General features: G+C 41.0%; 1 protein-coding gene and 1 pseudogene across 1 annotated transcript; one reads left to right on the forward strand and one right to left on the reverse strand.

Moving 5' to 3' along the window:
• The first annotated feature begins 3,831 nt into the window (after window positions 1-3,831).
• On the forward strand, window positions 3,832-12,759 carry LOC115664660 (uncharacterized; annotated as a pseudogene).
• A 7,598-nt stretch (window positions 12,760-20,357) lies between these two features.
• On the reverse strand, window positions 20,358-21,430 carry LOC130139965 (BOI-related E3 ubiquitin-protein ligase 1-like). Its single transcript, XM_056318023.1, has 2 exons — window positions 21,027-21,430; window positions 20,358-20,823 (listed from the first exon to the last, which is right to left on the reverse strand). Exons 1-2 carry the CDS (start codon window positions 21,114-21,116, stop codon window positions 20,437-20,439), a joined length of 477 nt encoding a protein of 158 aa, XP_056173998.1. The 5' UTR covers window positions 21,117-21,430; the 3' UTR covers window positions 20,358-20,436.
• Window positions 21,431-24,991: the final 3,561 nt, after the last annotated feature.

Below are 24,991 nucleotides of genomic sequence, written 5' to 3' on the forward strand. Positions count from 1 at the left end.
TGTTTTCATTCGATTTTTAGTTGCATATGCTGACTTTGAATATCAGAATCTCTTGCGTGTTTTGCTTCTATTTTCGAGTTGCAAATTCTTGGAGAAAATCGTGTTCACCATCGTCGATTTCGTGTCATGAGCGTCGTGTTTTTCTCTCCTTTCAATTTAGCTTACCATGGGATCCCCGCCCCTCGCTATCAGTGGTAGCTGCCTCTGAGGCAATGCCACTTGTTCGGTGAGCAGTCACATTAGTGTGGACACGAGGTGGCACTAATGCGAGTCTGCCTCTAAAAATTAGGTTAGCCTACTAGTCTCGGATTGGAGAAAATATTGTGTAGGAATGTCTCGCCACATCATCGCCGAGACAGTCCATTAGGCGTGCGACATGTGTCCAAGCGGGTCTCACCTCTTAGGGGATTTTGAAAATTCCCTCCCATCTTTATCTCCATTAGCCCCGTTAACGCTTGCTCTCTCTCTCTCCCTCCTCCCATAGAGAATGAGCTCTCTCTTTCCCCATCACTTTCACATCACAAACACAAACAAAAGCTTCACGAGCAAAAGCTTTCTCTCTCCCAAAATCGTCTTCGTCTTCGTCTTCTCATTTTCTCTGAAATCTCAAGGAACGAAGCCGCTCCATTCTCGCCGTCGCCGCCGCCGTCGCGTGCAAGAGCCCATCAGTGGCTCCGGCTTGTTTTCTTCATCCGACGAGCGAAGATCTGTTGGAGGTTGGGGTTTTCCTCTCGCGTCTCTCTCCAAATCGCAACGAGCTTCCGCTGTCGTCTCACTCTGTCGCGTACAAGAGCCCATTAGTGGCTCCGGCTCGTTTTCTCAGTTCGACGAGCGAAGATCTGCCAAAGGTTGGGGTTTTCTTCTCGTGTCTCTCCTAAAATCGCAACGAACTTCCGCCGTCGCCTCACTTCGTCTTCTCTTCTCTAACAAGCGAAGCCACCTCCACCTCACCTTTTAAGAGCCCATCGGCGCCTCTTGCTCGTTTTCTCCGTCTGATGAGCGAAGATCGGGTTAGGGTTTTCCTCTCTTTTTGTTTATATTCGTGAGTCTGTACCTCCATTTGCTTAATTGGAATGAGGTTTGCTTATGTCTCTCTTTGCGGAAAGTATTTAACTTTGTTAGATCAAATGTTAAGGGTTTCTTAGTTTGAGGTCTATTGAATAATCGAAAAAATCAATTTTGTAGTTTTAATACAATGTTTGGACGAAATGCTTAGTTAAATGCTTAGCCGCGACTACGCAATCATCAGTATTTGCGAACCCTTCTTATAATCATAGTTTCAGCTCAAGAGGTCGTCTTCTCTTCGTCTGAGGATGTCGTTATGGGAAGTGCTTGGTTTACCTCCTCCTCTGATCCTTTATTGATTTGTCCACCAATCGATCTTTCCATTTACTTGTTTAGCTGCTTCTGGATTTTGTTATTTGGTGAGTGGCTTCTTTCCCATTGCAGCAAACTGTCTGAGGATGTCAAGGACGATAAATACGATATCAACGGTCCGTTTGTTTTATAGAATTAGGTGTTTGGGCTTACAACGGGTGATAGACTGAAATCTACTGGTTTTGATTGAAATATGTTTCAGTTATTTAATCTTGGGGAGTTGATTATCGTCTAGTCCTAATTCTCTCATAGTTTGGAGTCTTACCAAACTTGACAAGTGGTGATCTACCTTGAGCTGATGATTGTCTGAAATTAGATAAGCTCTATCGTTTCTTGCAAGAGGTGGAGATTTGAACTCCGTACATGTCAATCACTGGGGTTTGCCCCAATAGCCACCCTTCCTACTTGGGAAGGGGGAGGTTGGAAGTTCGATTCCCTACCTTCTTAGGAAAGCTAGACGTGGGGATGTGTAGTTTTAGATGTGAGTTTCGACTCCCACGTCCTGCAAGAGGCAGGGAAAAAATCTGAGAGTGAGTTGAGAATTAGAGTAGGATATACAAAAAAAAAAAGAAAAAAAAGAACTTCGTACACATCTTTATTGTGAATGTATTTGTCGAATGGAGCATCCCGCCAAAGAGTAACTGCTGTGATAGAGACTTTCAAACTATAAATTAAGTGATTGTCACTCAAAAAAATAACAATAATGATTAGTCATCAAAGGAAGATTGATGTATGTATGTATATATATATATACAAATATATGTACAAATACACATATGTATATGTATATACGGAGCTTGCAATTCAAACCTAAGGTTGCTCGCTACATTCGATCATGAATCTGTTGCTAGCTATGAGTGAATGTTGAAGATAATGAACTTTGTGTTGTACGCGATCACAGGCACAGGTGGCTCCACGGCCAGCAGTGATACCGCCAACTCCCTCTCCTCGCATGCCCTGCACCACCCCCTCCCCCTCCCCGTCTGCAATTTCGTTGTCATCCACTCCCTCCCTCCTGGGATCATCGTCTCCCGCAACAGGATTCCGCATTGTCGACTAGGAGTGATCGATTCTAGAGTGGATAGATTCCCTATTTGAAACCTAGAACCTATATGTAACCTAGAACCTATCCTGTTATAATCGGTTCCTAGTTTTTGGAATCAAGAACCTACCTTGTTTTTCTGATCCAGTTCCAAAGTTTATCCGAGAATCTTTTTTCTTTTGTTCCTTTTTTTGGTTCATTTTTTATAGCAAAATAGTATGAACAACAAAGCGGTTCAAAGTGAAAAAGATGAACAACATAAATCCCCATCTACCAAAAACAACAATCCATAAGCTGAACACGTAGTCACGTACAATTATAAATGATAAAAAGTTCAAACACATAGTCACGTACAATTATAAACGATAAAAAGTTCACACATATAGTCACGAACACGTAACATAAAACATAAATTATAAAACTCCATTTCCTATTCATCCATAAAAATATTGCTCCAAATTCTAACCACCTGAAAACAAAACAAACAATATAGTTAATCACTTAACAATAATTTAAATTAAATTAGTATTTTAAAATAATTATTAGAAATACTCACCACGTAAACAAACAACATAGTCCACTTCAACTCGTGAGCTCTGTTTACCATGATCCATTTTGCTATAACTTCTCAAAAAGATGTCAGACGAAGACGAGCACAATCAATTACACAGAGGGAGAAGCGCACGATGTTATCGACCTTATCGAAATCATCTATTTAGACACAATTACCTTACGGTTCACGATGAGCAAGACCTATCAATTATGTCACTGAAAACAAATTAAAATCCTCACCATCGAAAAGCACAATCCTAGTGAGAAAATATTGTGTAGGATTGTCTCGCCACGTTATCATTGAAACAGTCCATTAGGCGTGCGACATGTGTCAAAGCGCGTCCCACCTCTAAGGGGATTTTGAAAATTCCCTCCAATCTCTGTCTCCTTTAGCTCCGTTAACGCTTGCTCTTTCTCTCCCTCCTCCATGAGAGAAAGAGCTTTCTCTCTCCCTATCACTTTTCACGTCACAAACACAAACAACAGCTTCACGAGTAAAAGCTTTCTCTCTCCCAAAATCGCCTTCGTCTTCTCATTTTTTCTGAAATCTCAAGGAACGAAGCCGCTCCATTCTCGCCATCGTCACCACCATCGCGTACAAGAGCCCATCAGCGGCTCTGGCTTGTTTTCTCTGTCCGACGAGCGAAAATGTGCTGGAGGTTAGGGTTTTCCTCTCGCGTCTCTCCCCAAATCGCAACAAACTTTCTCTATCGCGTACAAGAGCCCATCAACAGATCCGACTCGTTTTCTCCGTTCGACAAGTGAAGATTTGCCGGAGGTTGGGGTTTTCCTCTAGCGTCTCTCCCAAAATCGCAACGAGCTTCCGCCATCGCCTCACTTCGTCTTCTTTTCTCCAACGAATGAAGCCACCTCCACCATCGCCTTTCAAGAGCCCATCTGCGCCTCCTGCTCGTTTTCTTCGACTGACAAGTGAAAATCAGGTTAGCGTTTTCCTCCCCTTTCGTTTATATTCGTGAGTCTGTACCCCCATTTGCTTAATTAGAATGAGATTTACTTATGTCTCTCTTTGCGGAAAGTATTTAACTTTGTTGGAATAAATGTTGAGGGTTTCTTAGTTTGAGGTCTATTGAAGAATCGAAAAAATCAATTTGGTAGTTTTAATACAATGTTTGGACGAAATGCTTAGTTATTGTGTAGGACTGTCTCGCCATGCCATCGCTGAGACAGTCCATTAGGAGTGCGACATGTGCCAAAGCGGGCCCACCTCTCAGGGGATTTTGAAAATTCCCCCCTATCTCTGTCTCTGTTAGCTCCGTTAATGTTTGCTCTCTCTCTCTCCCTCCTCCCAGAGAGAAGGATCTCTCTCTCTCCCCATCACTCTTCACGCCACAAACAAAACCTTCATGAGCAAAAGCTCTCTCTCTCTCAAAATCACCTTCGTTTTCTCATTTTCTCTGAAATCTCAAGGAACAAAGCCGCTCCATTCTCGCCGTCGCCGCCGCCGTCGCGTTCAAGAGCCCATCAGCGGCTCCGGCTTGTTTTCTCCGTCCGACGAGCGAAGATCTGCTGGAGGTTGGGGTTTTCCTCTCGCGTCTCTCTCCAAATCGCAACAAGCTTCCACCGTCGCCTCACTTTGTCGCATACAAGAGCTCATCAGTAGCTCCGGCTCATTTTCTCAGTCCGACGAGTAAAGATCTGCTAGAGGTTGGGGTTTTCTTCTCGCGTCTCTCCCAAAATCACAACGAGCTTCCGCCATCGCCTCACTTCGTCTTCTCTTCTCCAATGAACGAAGCCGCCTCCGCCATCGCCTTTCAAGAGCCCATCGACGCCTCCTGCTCGTTTTCTCCGTCTGACGAGCGAAGATCAGGTTAGGGTTTTCCTCCCCTTTCGTTTTGTGAGTCTGTACCCCCATTTGCTTAATTGGAATGAGGTTTACTTATGTCTCTTTTTGCGGAAAATATTTAACTTTGTTAGATCAAATGTTGAGGGTTTCTTAGTTTGAAGTCCATTGAAGAATCGAAAAAATCAGTTTGGTAGTTTTAATATAATGTTTGGACGAAATGCTTAGTTATTGTGTAGGACTGTCTTGCCACATCATCATTGAGATAGTCCATTAGACGTGCAACACGTGTCAAAGCGGGTCCCACCTTTCAGGGAATTTTGAAAATTTCCTCCCATCTCTGTCTCCGTTAGCTCCGTTAACACTTGCTCTCTCTCTCTCTCTCCCTTCTCTAGGAGAGAAGGAGCTCTCTCTCTCCCCATCACTTTTCACGTTGCAAACACAAACAAAAGCTTCATGAGCAGAAGCTTTCTCTCTCCCAAAATCGCCTTCGTCTTCTCATTTTCTCTGAAATCTCAAGGAACGAAGCCGCTCCATTCTCGCCGTCGCCGCCGCCATTGCGTACAATTGCCCATCAGCAGCTCCGGCTTGTTTTTTTTCGTCCGACGAGCGAAGATCTACTGGAGGTTACGATTTTCCTCTCACTGTCTCTCCCCAAATTGCAACAAGCTTCCGCTATCGCCTCACTCCGTCGCGTACAAGAGCCCATCAGCGGCTCCGGCTTGTTTTCTCTGTCCGACGAGTGAAGATTTGCTAGAGGTTGGGGTTTTCCACTCGCGTCTCTCCCAAAATCGCAACAAGCTTCCGCCATCGCCTCACTTCGTCTTCTCTTCCCCAATGAACGAAGCCGCCTCCGCCGTCGCCTTTCAAGAGCCCATCGGCGCCTCCTACTCGTTTTCTCCGTCTAACGAGCGAAGATGAGGTTAGGGTTTTCCTCCCCTTTCGCTTATATTCGTGAGTCTGTGCCCCCATTTGCTTAATTGGAATGAAGTTTACTTATGTCTCTCTTTGCAGAAAGTATTTAACTTTGTTGGATCAAATGTTGAGGGTTTCTTAGTTTGAGGTCTATTGAAGAATCGAAAAAAATCTGTTTAATAGTTTTAATACAATGTTTGGATGAAAATGCTTAATTATTGTATAGGATTGTCTCGCTACACTATCGCTGAGACAGTCCATTAGGCGTGCGACTTGTGTCAAAGCGGGTCACACCTCTCAGGGTATTTTGAAAAGGGATAATGATACAAATAGTCCCTGAACTTTGACTTAATGTGCAATTTGGTCCCTGAACTTTTAATTTATTCAATGTAGTCCCTGAACTTTAACATAATGTTCAATTTGGTCCCTGAACTTTTAATTTGTTCAATGTGGTCCCTGAACTTTTAATATGTGTTCAATTTAGTCCCTGAACTATATGAAAATGTTCAATATAGTCCCTGCACTTGAATTAATGGAAGGACTATATTGAATATTTTTAAATAGTTCAAGGACTAAATTGAACACATATTAAAAATTCAGGGATCACATTGAACAAATCAAAAATTCAGGGACCAAATTGAATATTAGGTTAAAGATCAGGGACTATATTGAATAAATTAAAAGTTCATGGACCAAATTGCATATTAAGTCAAAATTCAGGGGCTATTTATGCCATTTTTCCTTTTGAAAATTCCCTAGCGTCTTTGTATCTGTTAGCTCCGTTAACGCTTGCTCTCTCTCTCCCCGTCACTCTTCACGTCACAAACAAAAATAAAAGCTGCACGAGCAGAAGCCTTCTCTCTCTCAAAATCGCCTTCGTCTTCTCATTTTCTCTGAAATCTCAAGGAACGAAGCCGCTCCATTCTCGCCGTCGCCGCCGCCGCCGCCGCCATCTCCTTCCTCCTCTTCTCGTCGTCGCCGCGGACGGAAATTCCAGAAATGACCTTGAGCTTTTGTGCTCGGGCTCGCCCTGCCTCTCTCGCTTCCCTCACTCCTCCTCCCTCCACCACTCCCGATGCTGCTCCCCGAGCACCAACACTGCCCTGCTGTCCATTCTCCTCTGCAGCAGCGGCGGCAGCAGCAGCCACTGCCCGCCTGCTCCACGCCATCTCCGGGATTCGGCGGCTCCTCCCCCCGCCGTCTCGCGGCGCTCCTCCTTCGAGTGCAGGGCCTCGCTGAGCGAGAGCGAGAGCAGCGTCGCCGGCGAGCCGTCGTCCTCCTCCTCGGCGGTTTTGAGCGACGAGGTGGTCGGCGAAGCATCCGGCGCTGGCGACGCCGACGAGGCGCTGCGGGTCATCGCGGAGAAGGCCGGCGGGAGGGGCGGCGTGGTCCGCGTGTCGGATTGCTGCTCGATTATGGCCGCGGCGCTTGAGCGCGGCAATGCCGGGTTGGCTCTGTCCGTGTTCTACGCCATGCGCGCGACTTTCGATCAAGGTGTGTCTTGTTATTCCATATACATGGTGTTTCGGGGTTCTGATTTCTGAACTGAGTGTTCATCAATAATCGCAACGTGTGAAGTGCTCAAGGCTTTATTGCAATTGCCGGTTGATACTAGTGCCTTAACTTCCTCTCTTACTTAGTGGGTGCTTTCTTCTGTTCCCCGGCTTAAAGAGGGAAGAAATGTCGTTTAGATAATTTTTTGTAGGGAGGGACAATGAATATGCTTGGTTCGTAGGAGGAAGTCTAGAAATTCAACTGGAATGAGGTGGAGATCATTTGAAATGTGTGACTGTGAATCTAATGCTGATATCTTGATGATGGCCAGGTCCAGGTGAAGACCGTACTTATGTCGACCGGTGGAGATGGTCCAGGCCTGACGTGCGATTATACAAACTGTTAGTTCAGGGTCTTGCAGCATGACTAAGGGTTTCTGATGCTCTAAGTGTGATTGATATCATATGCCAAGTAGGGGTTTCTCCCGGTGTGGAGGTAAAATCCTACTGTTTCTTGCTTTAAAATTTAAAAGCTGTTTTGGCTGCCAATTATGCATGCATTTGCCTTAGAAAACTATTACTTGGATAATTGCTGGTAGTTTTCCTACCGACCTTGCACTACCTGGAATTTTTTTGCTTCTAGCAGGTCCCTTTCGGGAAGGTTGTGAGATGTCCAAGTTGTATGATAGCTGTCGCTGTTGCACAACCCCAAGATGGTATTCAAGTATGCTACCAAAGTTCAATTCTTAGTCTTGATTATGCCATTTCGTTATCGAAGATAACTTCAAGTTCTATACTTTGTTCCCAGTATTGCTTACTAAGCGTGCCTAGATGTTAAGGTAGGCGGACTCCACCGTAGATGTGCTGCAGGGATTTAGAATCGGATGATCATTGTGATTTACGCAGTAAAAGTATACTTGCCTTTTGCCACATAGTTTGAGTTCTTTCTCAACTTTCTCTAGCGCTGCATAAATAGTGCAGAGTCATGGTTAGGATTAAAGTAAGCTGTGATACCTTCTCCTTTCCAAAGTTCAAAATATCAATGTATGGTGCTTTTTATGGATATGAATCCTTGTCCATTTTCGTGTCAAGTTCGTGTTGCTTCTCTATTAGTAGGGTCGACTCGGTCATCCTCCCTGAGTTTTCTTCTTTGTATTGTCGATGAATGACCAAGAGGTGGATGCAATTTTACTTGTAAGAGGCTTGTTGATGGGTTCATAGAATTCTGTGCCCTGATGAGTCCAATAACTAACTCTGCTAATGAGCATTTTGACCTTGAGAGTCTAGTTCTATTTGCTCTTCAGCTTTATGATGGCTCATTCACATATTTATGTCAAGTATTCATCAAACATTTTATTGTGATAACATCTTATTCGGAACCTGCTGCCGCAGATTGTTTCCTGTGCCACCTGCCGTTACAAGTATGAGCTATTTTCCGGTGACATTATTAGTATTGACTCCGAAGAGATCAGGTTGTTACTTCTATCTTTCTTGCATAATTAATTGAATATGACTTAAGCAAATCCTGTATTGAACTTTTTATTTCCTCGATCTCCTGGGTATTTATATATCTACTGTCATATACTGTTTCCTCTTTTGATCAGCCATATGATAGCTTCTAATCATAAGCTAGATCTGGTATCATGAGTTTGGACAGCCATTGTTTCCTAGTTGATCACACATATTATTCTGTGTGGTGTTGATCCTTGGATATTCGCTTCTTCTAAGGGTCTCCTCCTGCCGAACGCAGCATGGATGTTCCAGCATGGAAACGCAGGCTAAGATTTCTGAATTTAACAAAGCAAACTATCCCTGCTGCAGTTCACTCTGTTGTGGTATGTTCACGTTACTATGACATAGGACATATGCGGTTTGTTCAATCTTGCGAGATCTATCAGATTGTATCTTTGCAGCTGTGCTGAAAGCTATCTGGCTTGTTGTCCTTCTAAATGCAATTAAATGGGGACCTTAGAATGAATAGGAAAAAATTACTATCCACTCAATTTTTATGTCTCCTCAGAAGCACTTGTGCTGATTCATCTTTTCCTCTCTTCTCTGACAAGCTGAAGGGTTTGATCTTCCCATTGATATAATAGCTATTAAAGGTTTTACAGACATGGCATCAATAGATTTATTTGAAGCTTAAATTGCGAATTTTCCTTTATTACTACTTAATAGAGACTTTTGTGCATATTCAATTTGTAGGTACAGACCCCTTCTGGTGTGGCACGCACCCACCGGTTTGCCACTGAAACAGCTACTCTTCCTGCTCAAGCAGGAGATAGAGTAACTATGGCTTTAGCAGCTCCATCAAATGTTTACCGGGAGGTGGGTCCATTTAAGTTTAGCCCATAGGCTCCCAACTTCTACACCAGTGAGCCTATGTGCCTCACGAACCACAAAGATGGGAGGGAATCACTACTTTTAAGAGCACCTGCAAAAGACGGAAATTCATTTTTATTCAATCCGTCTGTCCTTTTTCCACTTCTAGCTGTGCTGGCCACTGGGGATGCTGCATCTGGATTTATTGATCTCAGCTTGCTTCAGCTCCTTTCAGTTGGTGCAGTTGCATCTCTCACGGTTGGGGCTACTTTAAATATTTTGGTTTTTACCCAATTAAACAGCGTAAGTTTATCACATTGTTTGATGCAGTAGGTGCGAGCGGACTTTGCATATTCCGTGTAGTTTTACTTCTGAATTTCTTTTGCAGTAACATTTTTAATTTTTGCTTTTTTCTTGACATCAATAATTCTTTGCCTAGTATTTTAGTTGTCAGTTCCACATAATAGAAGGTAACACTAGGGAATCCATGTTTTGTCAGATTGAATCATGAAAATAGGTACTTTTGTTATTAGATTTTAGAGTGTGCTGGATATTCTTGTGTGATGTCATCATAGTCTAAAGTATCTTGCATGTTTGCTTTGATACCTCTGCTCACGCTCCAAATACCAGATGCTGCATTTATATATCAAAGTCAATTAACCTCTCTGTCCAGATCTGTTAGACAAGCTCAGACTTTCCCTTAAGTACTAATTACCAAGAATTCTAGTCATATGATTTCACATTTTGCTTTGAATCTGCCTTTAACATATGCTTAGTTCTATGCATATTTAGTCATCCATTGTGTCATTTGTCAGCTTCCGCAAAGATCAGTCGATGCAACTGCAATCAAGCAGCAACTTCTGTCTCAATATGCCGTACTCCAGTTGTGCATCAAAGACCTGAAACAAGCTGCTGAAAAAAGAGGTATAATCCTTCAATGTAGCAACCATTTTGCATTGATAAAAATGCAACTTACTCCTGCTGTTGAGACAGGAACTGAAAATGGGGGGTAAACCTGTAATGTCAACTCTCCGTTTTATTGGAAACCCCTGATTCAAACTGCGTTGCTTCCACATTACCTGGCATTTGATCGTTAAACTTAAAATTACCATTTTAACTTATCTGGGTATGGCATTCTTTTACTCTGCGAAGTCAATGAGTGATTTTACATGGAAAGATCCTCTTCACTCTCCAGTCTGAATATCCTTGAAGATATTCTCTATTTTCGATTAACTCCATGTTTATCAGTTTTCATGTGGGCAACTAACAAGTCTTCGAAGTGTGGAGTCAATCTTATTAGATAGTAGGTTCATAGCTCTTTAGCAATTAAAGAAAGGATCATTAAGCAACGTGATCTTTTCAAATCTTGAATGAAGCGAATCTCAAGCATGAATTTCCATTGCTGCCAATTATTTCAAACCTGGCAGTTGAATGCTGCTCCTGGAACTCTGATCATCTAACTTTCACTTTGCCATGACTTATGATAGTTCAATCGGCGACTTTAGATATTTTCTTTGCTTTTGTTTGCATGAAATGACAAGATGGTGAGAAGTTTCGGAACAGTGTGCATCTATGTATGTATGGATGTTAGCTCGCATGTGTAAACTTGAAAACAAGATTTATGCTGTTGGAGAACCTTCTTACCGGTAAACCTCTTTAAAATGGATTCTCTAGTTAGCTCATTGTCGTTTGCATGTTTCATAGTATTATTTCTCTGTTGACATGTTGAGGCAGTATTTGCTTCTTTTATGGACATCGAATTTGTAGGAACCTGCTGCCTTTTCAGGGCACGGAAAGGTCGAGTCAGAAGGGTGCAAGAAGGCCTGGAAAACTCAGTGAGGATACGGATTGAATTAATTGAAAGTTATGCAAGAGTAGGACTTGGAAAACCTTATCACATTAGTCTCTCACCACCTAATTTCAGCCTATATACGTTCTTTAGTATCTTATTTACTGGATTTGGTTGTTAGATATCTTCAATGATTGAAATTGAGGTAGAAATGGACTTTGACGTTCTGGTAGCTGTAGCAGCAAGCAATGTGGTTTGTTTTCCTGATTTGTGATCTTTCCCAACCATCTATTATGCATGAAATAGACTAGCTAACTTATCTCTGTTTACAGGAAAGTGTTGCTGAACAAATACAGCAGATAATGGAGATAGAAAAACTTGAAGAGGTATGTTCTGATTACTCTGAATTTATTTTTTTCTCATAACAAACTGAGATGGGAAATTGACAAATAATTAGTTACGGGGTATGAGGCATAGATTGGTTGTAGTGATGGAAGACTTCACTTTATAGTGGAGACTATTTCTTAGACCGACACTTAAATGTCACTTCTCTTCTTGCAAATTTGAAAAATGATGGTGGCTAGAAAGGAAGCGACTGCACCACAATGCAATCACGGAATTTATGTACATTAGTCTTTTCTTCTGATAAAGATGGATTTTCTTCTTTTATAATAGAACCTATTAAATGGCATTCTCTGCTGTGCAATCATATTTGCATATAAACTTATTTAATAGAATTTGCTTAACTGATTGTTAGTATTTTCACATACTAAGCTCACACTCCTACAAATTTTGCAAATATGTTATGTGACTGTGTGGAGACATTATAGTAGGGTATACGAACCACTACTGTTTATGATAAAATGGAATTATTCTTTTAACCAATGCCTTTTTCCAGTTAATCCATACACCATGATTTTGTTTGCCTAGGTGATTCGATCTAAATGGCTGCTAGCTGACATTTCAATTGTGAACAGCATGCACATTGAAAAATGTCGATTAGTAAGTCTCTTCATTTCTCTCGCAGAAATGGACGCTACAAGCTGAAGCAAACGATGAAGCTGAAAGACTCCTCAGTTCCCAACCCATAGCTACAGAACAGGATTAAACTATAAATTACTTCTTACCCAATTTTGGCATCGGATGCAGATTCTTCTACCTCCTTCATGATTTTTTGCCAGATCATTCAACGTCAGCTGGCGATGTTCTTTGCACAAGCCAAGTACACACCATGCTGAACGGTTTTTCTTCCCATAATGATGATTACTGGTCGTAAAGTTCAGAATCTTTTACCAGTTCTGTGGGAAAAAAAAGTGACATGAAGGTCGGTACTTCTTATGCAAGGTAACTCCATGAGATTCGGCTCCTACTATTTCCTTTCTAGCTGTTTAAGTAACCGAGTCTGGGCTAAGGAGGCTTTGCTCTTAGAATGTTGTTACAGTCAAATTGAATCTCGTCTCTCTTCTCATCAATGCTATTACACAAAGAACAAAATATTTCTGTTTGTAAAAACAAAAGCTCTTTCTCATCAATGCTATTCCACAAAGATAAAGTTGATAACTTTTTTTGGGAATTAACTCCAACAATTTGTGCATCATCAATTAATGGTTTCCAAAACGAAAAAAAATATATATGAACACCATGATTTACGATGTATTTACACAAAAATAAAAAAACCATCCCTCTGGATGGCTTTCCCCAATTTCTCCAGCACTAAAAATATCAAAGAATCTCCCTATCATCCGAAAAATATAAATCCAAAAAAGACTATTTCTTTCGTCCCCTTATTCTTTCCTTTTTTCCACTTTCTGCCCCTAATTTTTCTCCTTTTTACCTTTTTTGCCCAGGGCGCTTTCAATTTTATGATCACGACGACGTACACACTCGCCGTGACCGCCTAGCCGCACGCCGGGTAGTCATGGTGGCTGGGCCCGCACACCAAGCACCACCCCCCTCCCCCTCTCCCTGCACGCCTTGCACCACCACCATCACCTCCGCGAGATGTCACCGCAACATCGTGGCCGCCCGTGCCCACTCCCTCCAGGGATCGCTGCTCCCAAAGCGGAACTCCGCGTCATCATCCCGGCCACCGCGAGCGAGGGCATGTTCGAGGCTGGAGCTGAGGGAGTTGACGGCGGCCTCGTTGGTCTAGGCGAGGCCCCGCCAGATCAAAATGGATTCTCTCTCTCTTCCAAAGGAGGGCAAGCAGATCAAAATGGATTCTCTCTCTCTTCCAAAGGAGGGCAAGCAATCTGATGTCCATATCAAACCCCACCATCCACAAGTGCATAATGAGTAAGGATAAATCCTCATCACTTTAAGAGTGCTTTTATGAACCTTTCATCCACCTATTTTTTAGAAAATCCAAACTTGCACATGTTCATGGGTGGGTACAATTTCATCGTATAAACAAGTCGTCATGTCACCGCACACCAAAGTGAGATAGGAGAAGGCATGGACGTGACTGACTATGATTCCTTACCTCTTGGTTCATTGATGGTGTGAAGGGGAGATGATCGGATCCGTTGCTCCCATAACGACTTGTTGCTTGATGCAACTGTTATTACAAAATTTTATGTAAAATTCATATATGTTGCCTCTCTAGTTAAGGATGGTACTTGCTTCTCAAGCTAGATTTCAACGTCCACCACCATCTTGATGGTTAAAATCAGTCTCCAGCCGCCCATCGTCTTGTGGGCCAAATAAGAGAGATCCCAAGTATTATATAGGCAAAAATATGGATTTAGATACTAAGACCCTGATCATGCTTAGGTAGGAATGGGTCCAATTTTATTTAACTTCTATCATGAGAGGAAGAAAAAAAGAATGGAGAGGATGTGGAGGTGTGAACTCAAATTGGGTGTCATTTTCATGCTTTGTATATGGAGAGTTGGCACACCATGTGGGTTGAGATAATTGGAAAAACATCATTCTTTATCTCATTTTCATGTCCTTGATGGTTCATAGTGTGTCTTGGGTTCAAATGTTAGAAAAAGTGCAATCTTCCGAGATTTAGGACAAAGTCGTCGACGAGTGTCCATCACCTTGTCCTAGAAAGTAGAAACCAGACAAGACACCTTTTTCTATATTCAACCTAATTTTTTAATATCGTACTTTTTTTTTCCCCCAAAAACAGAAATAGAAAATTTTATTTGTGAATGGAAATCAATCAAATCATCCACTTTCACACTTTTGGGCAACAACCCATCAATTTTACACCACTGATATAAGAAAAGCGGTCACGAAGTAGATTTATTTTTGATTCTTTGAATTCATTTCACCAACAGAATCACCTAACATTTTACAAATTTGAAACATGTTATTAAGTGGCACATGAAGTAACACAACTATGGAGTTAGCGCAATAATTTAACACGCCATCGTCTCGATGAGTCGAGAATATCACCGAAACCGCAATTATTAGTACATTGTCCACGGGTGCAATTTATATTTTCGCAATAAATATTTCAATTAGATTATGGTTTTATTCTCGCTAAATTCAAATGTAAATCAATTAATATCAATCTAGTCTCGCGAGATAAGCCCCAAAGTTTATTTATTCAATGCATTCTTGTGCGTAACATGTTACCCAGTGGCTGAGACTGATTGATATGGTGAAAAATGAAAAAATAATTATTATTATTTTTATTTTTTACAATTTTTTTTTTTTGTAACCGAGGTGTCGGCTACAAATTTGCGCGCACCTCGACTATTCCTCGGGGAGACTAGCACAAAGAACCCACCGTCATAACCCCCACTTAAATCACAATTGGCAAATTTTATTTGTGAATGGAAATCAATCAAATCATCCACTTTCACACTTTGGGCAACAACCCATCAATTTTACACCACTGATATAAGAAAAGCGGTCACGAAGTAGATTTATTTTTTATTCTTTGAATTCATTTCACCAACAGAATCACCTAACATTTTACAAATTTGAAACATGTTATTAAGTGGCACATGAAGTAACACAACTATGGAGTTAGCGCAATAATTTAACACGCCATCGTCTCGATGAGTCGAGAATATCACCGAAACCGCAATTATTAGTACATTGTCCACGGGTGCAATTTATATTTTCGCAATAAATATTTCAATTAGATTATGGTTTTATTCTCGCTAAATTCAAATGTAAATCAATTAATAGCAATCTAGTCTCGCGAGATAAGCCCCAAAGTTCATTTATTCAATGCATTCTTGTGCGAGCATGTTACCCAGTGGATGAGACTGATTGATACGGTGAAAAATGAAAAAATAATTATTATTTTTAGTTTTTACATCTTTCGCCTTCTTTAATATATAAAAAAGTGGGTGTTAGGAAACGATCAAAGTGAAAGAGACTGTAAGGGTGGCTAACTTTGCTTTACTTTAACTCAATATAGAAAAGATAGAGCATTTATCGATTGAAGCGATTGAATGTTGAACTTACAAAGTAACACAACTATTGTGATAACAATGGTACATGCACGACGCCCATCGAATACTAATTCAAGACCCATCATTTTGATTCTTCGTTAGTTTAATCGGATAATTAGGGCATGATATAGGGGAAACCTTACTGTGGCCCTATCATTTTTCCTTTTTAATCTTTTTTCTTATTGTCGGGTTCTTCGAGAAGGAAATTGAATGGGACAGCATTCAAGGCACCGCAAAATCAATGTTCGGTGATTCTTGAATTTTATTACGAGCAACCAATTTTAAATGATTATGCGATCTTTGTTTGGCCCAGCTATCGTTTCGTATGGGGATCGATCTTCTTAGTTAAATCAAATTTCTTCTAAGACATAGTGATTATGTAGTTTTTACTCAGCTTCATATATCATAAAAACACATAGAGACGTGTAACGTGGTGTCTCTTTACGTTATTGAAGAACATAAAACTGGTAAAAACTATCTCTCGTTTGGTTTTCTTTCAATAACACGATAGCTTACTTTACCTCTAAGAGATTGACTGAAACTCCGTTTGTTTCACAGAGAAAATATTTTCCGAATTTTCTGCTATTTGACCCAAAGAAAATGAATAAATAAAGGAAAACAATTTCCGTCAACTGAAAAAAGTCCTTCGAACTATGGGAAAATGACTTCCGCTTTCTAAAAAACGGATATCATTTTCCCCACTTTCTAAGACAAAACCCTAGCTCCATTCCTCTCGTTGCATGCCTCCTCCTTCCTCCTCTATGTCTTCTCGCTCATCACTCTCTGCCAGCTACTCCTCCTTGTCGCCTCGTGCTTCTCTCCAGCGATCTCCTCAGCTCGAGAGGTGTCCACCTAGATAAGGCGAAGCCCCAGCTAGGCAACGAGGGCAGAGTCGACGATGCAGTCGGCGGAGCCGAGGCAAAGGACGAGTTGGTAGGGGCGGAGGCGGCGCTGGGTTTGCGCGAGAGAGGAAGGCGAGGACAGCAGAGGCAAAGTATAAGTGGTGCGGTCGGAGAAGGCGGAGCGGCTGAGGGGGACGTGCTCGACTGAGGCAACGCTAGTGAGGGAGGACTACTCGAGGGTGACGACAAGGGGAAGGGACGAGGGGTCAGGTTGGTGAGGCACCACCGCAAGGGAAGATCTGGCCATTATCACGGTGGTGGTGGTGGTTGGCAAGGGTGAGTGAAATTAGGGTTGAGTGCTTGCAGATGGTGGTGGTGGTGGTGGTTGTTCGAATCTTGTTCAACGCAAAAGCGATCAGGTGCATAGACTGTGGGTGTCGAGCTGCTTTGACGAAAAAATGTTTGCGAAAAAATAAAATAAAATAATTAATCCTTCATTTATGTATGTACACTTCTATGCATGGGGATGAGCTCTCAATGCAATAGAATCTGTTTTTTTAAGAAAAAAAATATTTTCCTTTTCAAACAATGGAAAATATTTTCCTTTTCATTTTTATGTCTCAACCAAATACTGGAAAATATGATTATTTTCCTAAAAAATGATTTCCTGAAAAAAAATTTCTAGAAATATCACATTTTTTGCGAAACAAACGGAACCTAAGTAGTTAGTTGTTTTTCTTTGATCCAACAAATTTCACATTCAAATCAAAGCGCCTCCCACCATAGAGTAACTTTGGGAGTCGCTTCCCATAGTTTCGTTAGTGGAAGGAAGCATTATTATACGCAATCGATCCACATGGATGGGGCAATTTGCGTGCATGTACAAAAATTAAGTGAGTTGAAAAGTTTGGATATCTTATATTATCTAAAGAAGAATTAGTGACTTGTTTCATTTCTGTATTTTTCTTCTATAGTTAATAATCCATTTTTTTCTCTTCTTGGCGGCGACAGGGTAATTTCCAAAAAAATAAGATCAAGATCCATGAATTAGTGCCTGGCACACGGCGTGGAGACCATGATAATAACTATACGATTTAGTATAATAGATTATTATTCTGATTCCAGCTTTTTTTTCAGATGTTAATTGTAATTGGACTTGGATTGGATGCACATCGGCTTTAATCTTTATTTATCCTAGCAATTCGATGCACATTTTTAGCCAGGACAAAAGAACATATTGTATAAATTAGTCATAGTCATAATTATCAGCATGCTCATCAATTAATTAATAATGAGAAAACTATAATTAATAATGCATATGCATCTAATATTTCTCAAATTTATCTATTATCATTTCAACACCGGGAAGAATTTCAATTACTTCGATTTCTTCATCATAAGGTTGGTCATTTTCTAGTCCAAAGGACATGTCATAGACATATTCTTTAAACTTTCACGAAGCACGATGATTAAACTTTGTACTACACAAAGGGGATAAAGAGAGTGCATTTTCAAATAATTATTAAATGGCGAACATTTTCAATGTATTTTCAAACGAAAAGAAACAAAAAGAAAAGATTCGTGCAATTCCAATGCACTTTAAAATAATTGTCAGGATAAAATAATTTCACTTTTCGGAAGCAATTTCACACAAATATGGGAAGCCACTTACAGCATAATCATGTTCGTTCTTTGACCCCACGTACAACAAAGTAATTGAGAACCGAAATTGACTTCATTGCACTTGGTCTTTGCACGATGACCCAAACCCTAATCAATGCATTAATCAAACATTATTCCAACAAATTGCTAATCTCCCACGACATTTTCAATCCCCTCGCAGACCCCATCTAATTCTAATCACAATGGCCACCTTTGAGTACGAACAAATCAAAAGATGAACATGAATCTACCATTTGAATGGTGGCAATGTCTGACCAAAAAAAAAAAACAGAATGGTGGCAATGAGATGACAATCGACGACTAAACTTCGGATATCCCCAATGGGCACGTGGCTCAATGTTAAGGAAATTGAATAGGGTGGAGATGTTTAGATTCGGACGTGGGATTCGACTCTTACACTCGGCAAAAAGGCAAATTAGTCTGAAAGAGAGAGGGAAGTTAGAGTAAAACGAACAAAAAAAAATGAGTTCATCGTACTTAGATAAGAGTATCGGGACAAATATATTTGCTCAAGCAATTTCCATATCGCGTCATCATCGTCGTGCTTATATTGTATTATTTTGAGAAAAATTTCTCATTATATTTTTTACAACTAGTACATTATGCACGTGCTTTCAAGATATATATATTATAATATTTTAATTATTTCGTTTCTCTGCATTTATTCCAAAAAAAACACAGCACATGCATGTCAAACATAAATACATAATGGCTATATTGACCCACCATGTCCTACAAACACTTTGCCAATTGGTCAACATGATCCATCGACACATTGGCAATAATGGACCCCTCCCAAAAAAACTCATTATTATCATAACGAAATTATCGATTTAGAGTTGAAAATTATTAAAAATTCCTTAATCACAGCTGAGATAGCAGATGTACTTTATTGTAATTATTGTTTAGATTTGGTTCTGCAAAAACCCAACAAAACTCCGGCAGTTGCATATAGCCTGACCCAACTGCTCCGAGCATTAATTTGTACCTTTCTCTGATAGCAATCAAATAAATAATGAACTAAACAAATTGTACTAGTTACTGCAAAAGTTTTGTGGGTTCTTGTCAGTGACATGTGCACTACATATTAACACGAACGTGGTGTAAATTCGGCGTAACAAAAGCATGTAATAAAGCCGACCATGGTGAGACGGTGGTTTAATTATCAAATTTGGTTAATTAAAACATTGCTTAACTCAATGACAGTCTCATTCAGACAGAGCACTTATCATGTGAAGTCCGCATAGCATGTTGTGAAGCTCCTATTTCTGATTTTAAGTTTGATATGATTGTGGTTGTTCCACCACCGTGGATAACCGGCCCGGGAAGTCGGCACAAGAAGTTGTGTTTTGTTTTTTTAATTAAGGAATGTATTATAGATCTATCTTTATTTATATTCTGGGTAGAAATTAGGTTACGGTCGAGAATTACTAAGTAAATTGAGAAAAGAGAGGGAGAGGGAGAGAGAGAGAGAGAGCGCCTCTTAGTTAGTTTAAGGGAATTAAGATTGTTTTAACTTGTGAGTAGTGTGCATTGGTTTAATTGTTAAGAAAAGTTTCTATATAGATAATTTTTTTAATCTAAATATTTCCATTTAGGGTCAAATGTGTGCTCAGAAGAGTTAAATTACTTCGACAAGTTTTTAAAACTTGGCAAAACCAAAGCTGCATTTGTAGTCAAAAACTATTATATGAATTCTTTATGAGAATTTCTTTGCATTAAAATTTGACAGAACGGATTGATTTGAATGAAGATGTATGCGGAAGCCCACAATGCAAAAAGTGCCCATACTTGCAAAATGCCCCGAAATTTAAAATATTTTTCTCGAAATTTTTTAAAGACTAACCCACAAAGGAAAAAGATTTGAAATTTAGATCGACGATTTGTCGGAATAATGTTCGTATAGGAAATTAAAAAGGAGATTAAAAAGGAAACAAATTATTTTGCATCATCAAATAATGAGTTCCAAAAAAGAAAAATAGGGACATTATGATCAAGAAAAAAACAAAGAGAACATTTTATTATGTATTGTATTGTATATACACAAAAATGAGAAAACCATCCCTCTCGATGGTTTTTTTTCCCATTATTCCCAACAAAAAGATATCGAAGAAACTCCCTATCAAAAAAAGGGGGGGACTATTTCATTCCTGCCCCATATTCTTTCGTTTTTCCCATTTTCGCCCCTATTTTCTCTCCTATTTACATTTCCAGCCCAGGGCCCTCCCGACCGTTACGACGACGACGACAAGGACAGATGCGGGTGCGCGCGCACCGCGACAGATACAGGTGCACGCTCCACGGTTCCGCCGCCGCATCTCCGCCGTCCGCTCCCTCCCTCCCGGGATCGTTGTTGCTCCCCCAGCAGGAGGACTCCGCGTCGTCGACCCCGCCGCCGCCGCCGCCGCGGGCGAGGAGGTGCTGGAGGGTGGAACGGAGGGAGTCGGCTTCGGCCTCGTTGTCCTGGGCGAGGCCCCGCCAGATGCGGTTCTCCGACAACAGGGAATTCACTTGCTCTTGGAGAAGCCTATTCAATTTCCCCATCTTCGCGATCTCTTCGTCCTTTTCCTTGATTTTTCTCGCCAAACCCTGCGTCCGTAAAGAAGTCAAGAACAAAGTTGTCAGAATACGACATTGTTAATCTTTTCTGGGTTTTGTTTCCCAGAACCAGTAATAAACCCTAATCAGTCCATCAAAGACTTGTCGAAACAACATAAACTGACGACGACGACGACGACAAGAAAAGGTAAAATTTGCAAAAAGGAAAGGAGGAAAAAAGGGTGATCACATACATGTTGGGAAATCAAACGGTCGATCTCCGATTCGTGCCCTTGGATCTCGAACGCATCCTGGTGCCCCAGAGACGGCGACGCCTTGCTCATCTTGGGAGGAACATGATTCACCGAGAAGAGATCGCCGCTCGAGTGATCGTCGCCGATCGCGTCTCTGGACCGCTTGCGGCGGTGTCTCCCGGGGACAGAGACGGAGGCGACGTTGAAATCGCGGGTCAATGATTTCGCCGCCCCAGAACTCGGGGATGATGCGGTATTTCCGGTGGCGGCGGCGCGACGGCCGCGAGATCTGGTCTGGCGGCGTGGTCTCCGGCAGATGGATGAAATCCTCCGCCGCCAAGCTAGGGTAGAAACAGGTCGCCATGAGAGGAGAGTCGTTTGCACAGAGAGAGAGTTTCAGACGAAGAAGAAGACAGAGAAAGGCGTGTGGCGTGCGCGTGAGGGAGTTTGGCCCTTTTTATCTTGGAGCGTTTCCGACCGTTGCGACGACGCGGGCAGGGAGGCGGTGACCGCCGGGCAGTCGGGGTTGCTCGGCACGCACGCCGGGCACGGCGGCGGCGGCACAGGTGGCTGCGCGCCGTGAAAATTAAATGTTTCTTTTTTTAACTTTTTGATCGACATTATTTTTTTTATTAATTCTTTTTTGGCACGTTCCCCACTGGTTAAAATTAAAGTGTACTACCACTATTATTATTCATGTACTTGTCAAGTACATCCTCGTTCAATACAAAAAAGTTAAATGGGGTCGTGAATAAGATTTATTTTTTATTTCTCGAATTCTTTTCGTCTGCAGAATTGACCAACATTTTATAAAAGACTCGATGTGTTTTGATTTGAATAATGATGATAAAGGGGCATGTTCCGATGTATGTGGGCTCTTACATAATTTTCAATCAACTTTTAAATATTCGGTGGGTCGGAGATTGTTTTTCAGAGAAAACATAAAAACATTTGTACACAAATAGTATCTCACAAATTTACAGCAAAGCGCATTCTTCATTAGAATACGAAGTTAGCGCGATAATTTAAATTTCACTCATGCTATCATCTCGATTAGTCAATGTGATAGCCGGAACCACAATTTATATATTTATTTTTTATAGGTGCAATTTATTTATCTTTTTTTGTAATGAATGTTTCAATTATGCAAACATATGGTTATAAAATCAATCAAAAGTCTTAAACCTATTATAATTATGCCAATTCACAAGATAAAACGAAGTTTGCATATGTGCTCATTCATCATTGACCGAAAACGACCACCAATCAAAAAGATCATTGAGCGATAGAAAAAGGGGACCGAGCGCCGGAAAGCGAGGATGCGAGGCAAACGGAGTGTCCAAAGCCGAGAACAAAGAAGAAGAGAAAGAGAAGATCGCACGGTTTACACAGAAGCTGCGTCGTTAAACACCATACTATGAGTTCAACTGCAGAAGCGCGAACGCTAGAAGAAGAAGTAAAGCTAGAGAGTAATGGCGCGAGCAAGAAGTAAAAGATCTATTCTGTCGAATTTTAATCCAGAGATATTTTCGTAAAGAATTCTTATAGTAGTTTTAGAACACTAAAAATGTGGCTTTGATTTTGTCAAATCTTAAAATGTGTCAAGTAATTTACTCTTTTAATCACGACTTTGTCGTCCGATTTCCCGGACTGGTTATTCACGGTGGTTGAACAATGTCTTAATTAACCAAATTAAATAATTAAAGCACCGTCCCGCTATAACCGGCTTTAATTACATCTTTTTTTTTTTTTCAAGAAGAAGGGGAAGGAAAGCTGATAAAATTAGCAGCTCTGGAGCTCTGACGGTAATTACCAAGGGACCATAGGTTGCGTCTCCTCCAACCGGCGAAGTCACGACGACGACGACGACAAGTTCTCTCCCTGGGACCACCTCCGCCCTCGGCCACCACATCGTCTCCCTCACCTCCACCACCTACGGCCTCCTCACCCTCGACCCACCCCTGCCCTCCGCTGCCGCCGCCGCCGCCGCCACCACGACGACGCCGCCGACTCCTCTGCCGCGGTTCACCCTCGATCCTTCTTCCCCTCCCTTCTCTCGAACCCCAAGTCCTTCCGATCCGAATCCAGGCCTCTATGGTCTGATCCGACCCGCCCCGAGATCATCAACTCCTGGGAGCTCATGGCCGGCCTAGACGCCGAAACCTCTCCTTGCTTTTTTCTATTTCTGGTCTTTCCTCAGGAATCGAGCGGCTCCTTTCTTCCTTCTTCTTGCCCTGTTTCTTTGACAAGAAAGTAAATGGAACTAGGCTTCCGACGGGTTCCGGCGAAATCGGCCGAGACGTGACTAGCAGGAGGGACCAAGGAGCCGCTGGAGAAGAGAGCGAGGGTTATTGGTTCAGTGCCAGTTAGGGTTTGAGAGGGGTGAGAAAGAAGAGAGATTTTAATTTAAGTTGGCTTTCGGTTCGAGTAACCGAACCGAACTGAAATAATCCAAATCGTAAAAGATACGACTAATTTTCCATAATCCGATCCGAAACCGAAATCAAATCGAAATGCATTAAATTTTCGGTTCGGATCGATTCGGTCGTATATCGGTTCGATTTTTTCGGTTTGGTTAGCACGCGCTAATTTTTAGAACACTAAAAATGTGGCTTTGATTTTGTCAGATCTTGAAATGTGTCAAGTAATTTACTCTTTTAAGTACGCATATTGACCCTAATGGAGATATCTAGATTAAAAAAATTATCAAAATAAAAACTTATCTTAACAAATAAACCAATGCACTACTCACGAGTTAGAACAATCTTAATTCCCCTAATATAACTAAGAGGCTATCTCTCTCTCAATATTTTTAGTAATTCTCATAACCTAATCTCTCGCCAGAGCATAAATAAAGTATTAAATCTATAATACTATCCTCAATTAAAAAAATAAAACACGGCAAGTGTTTTTGCACAAAACCCTAAACGAATCGTGCGATATGGACAATTTTTTTTTTGTCTCGACAAGAAGCTGTACTCTCTCTCTATTTGCATCGAAATATAATAATCGATTAGTTGTTTTTCCTAGTACTCTTATCCAAGTAAGATATTCCATGTTTAGTTGTCATCACATTGCCACCATTTAAAGTGGACATTCATACTTATCTCGATTTTGTTCGTATTCAAAGGTGGCATTGTTAATTAGAATTAGCTGGAGATGGAGATCTTGTGGTGGGAGATAAGCAAGTTGGATTAATGCGTTGATTAGGGTTTGCGCCATCGTGCAAAGACTAAGTGCAATTAAGTCAATTTTGATTCTTAATCAATTTTGTCAGGCGTGGGGTGGGGTCAGATAGCGACGTGATTCCGTTCTGGGTCGCTTTCCATGTTCGTGTGAATGGATTGAATACAAAATTATGCCTTTTTTACTTACCATCACGTCTTGGTTTTAGCTAATATGATGATAATGATGGCGATAAGGACGTTTCGTGGCCATTTACATAGTAAGAATGGCAAGCTTTGAACTTTACCAATTTCGATCATTATGTATTTGACATACGGAGTAAGGATAGATTATTATTCAGTATTACATTGAAGGAAGCATGATGATGATAATGACCATAACTAGTATACTTGTAACGAATTTACCCTCCGTTAAATTGGATTAATACCTCAAAAAATCACAAATTAGTAAATTTGTTACAAATGGTGGGGTAAAACCCTAAACTGGTATACCCATCAACTGTCACGTATCATTCAATTCAGCAATTTGACAGTAAAATTTAACGGAAACTAATAGAGGGTAAATTTGTCACAGGTGTACCGATTTGGGGTTTTTGGTGGTCAAAAATTAGTTTTTGGTAAATTTGTCAAGGTATACCAGTTTGTAATTTTTCGTGATATTAACCCTATAAAGAAAATATTTCTAAGACGAGGTGGTAGACACTCATTGAGGAGGACTTTCTCCTAAATCTTGCGAGACTTGATTGATTTTATAAACCATATATTTGCATAATTGAAACA

This window comes from Syzygium oleosum, unplaced genomic scaffold, assembly GCF_021117445.2.
Source record: "Syzygium oleosum isolate NSW1041296 unplaced genomic scaffold, Sole_v2.1 Sole_v2.14, whole genome shotgun sequence".
Lineage (NCBI taxonomy): Eukaryota > Viridiplantae > Streptophyta > Magnoliopsida > Myrtales > Myrtaceae > Syzygium > Syzygium oleosum.

Coding starts and splice junctions, on each gene's coding strand:
- LOC130139965 (XM_056318023.1), bottom strand. CDS start 21,116: ATGAGCAAGGCGTCGCCGTCTCTGGGGCACCAGGATGCGTTCGAGATC. Junction 20,824..21,026: donor ACCGTTTGATTTCCCAACAT/GTATGTGATCAC, acceptor TTACGGACGCAG/GGTTTGGCGAGAAAAATCAA.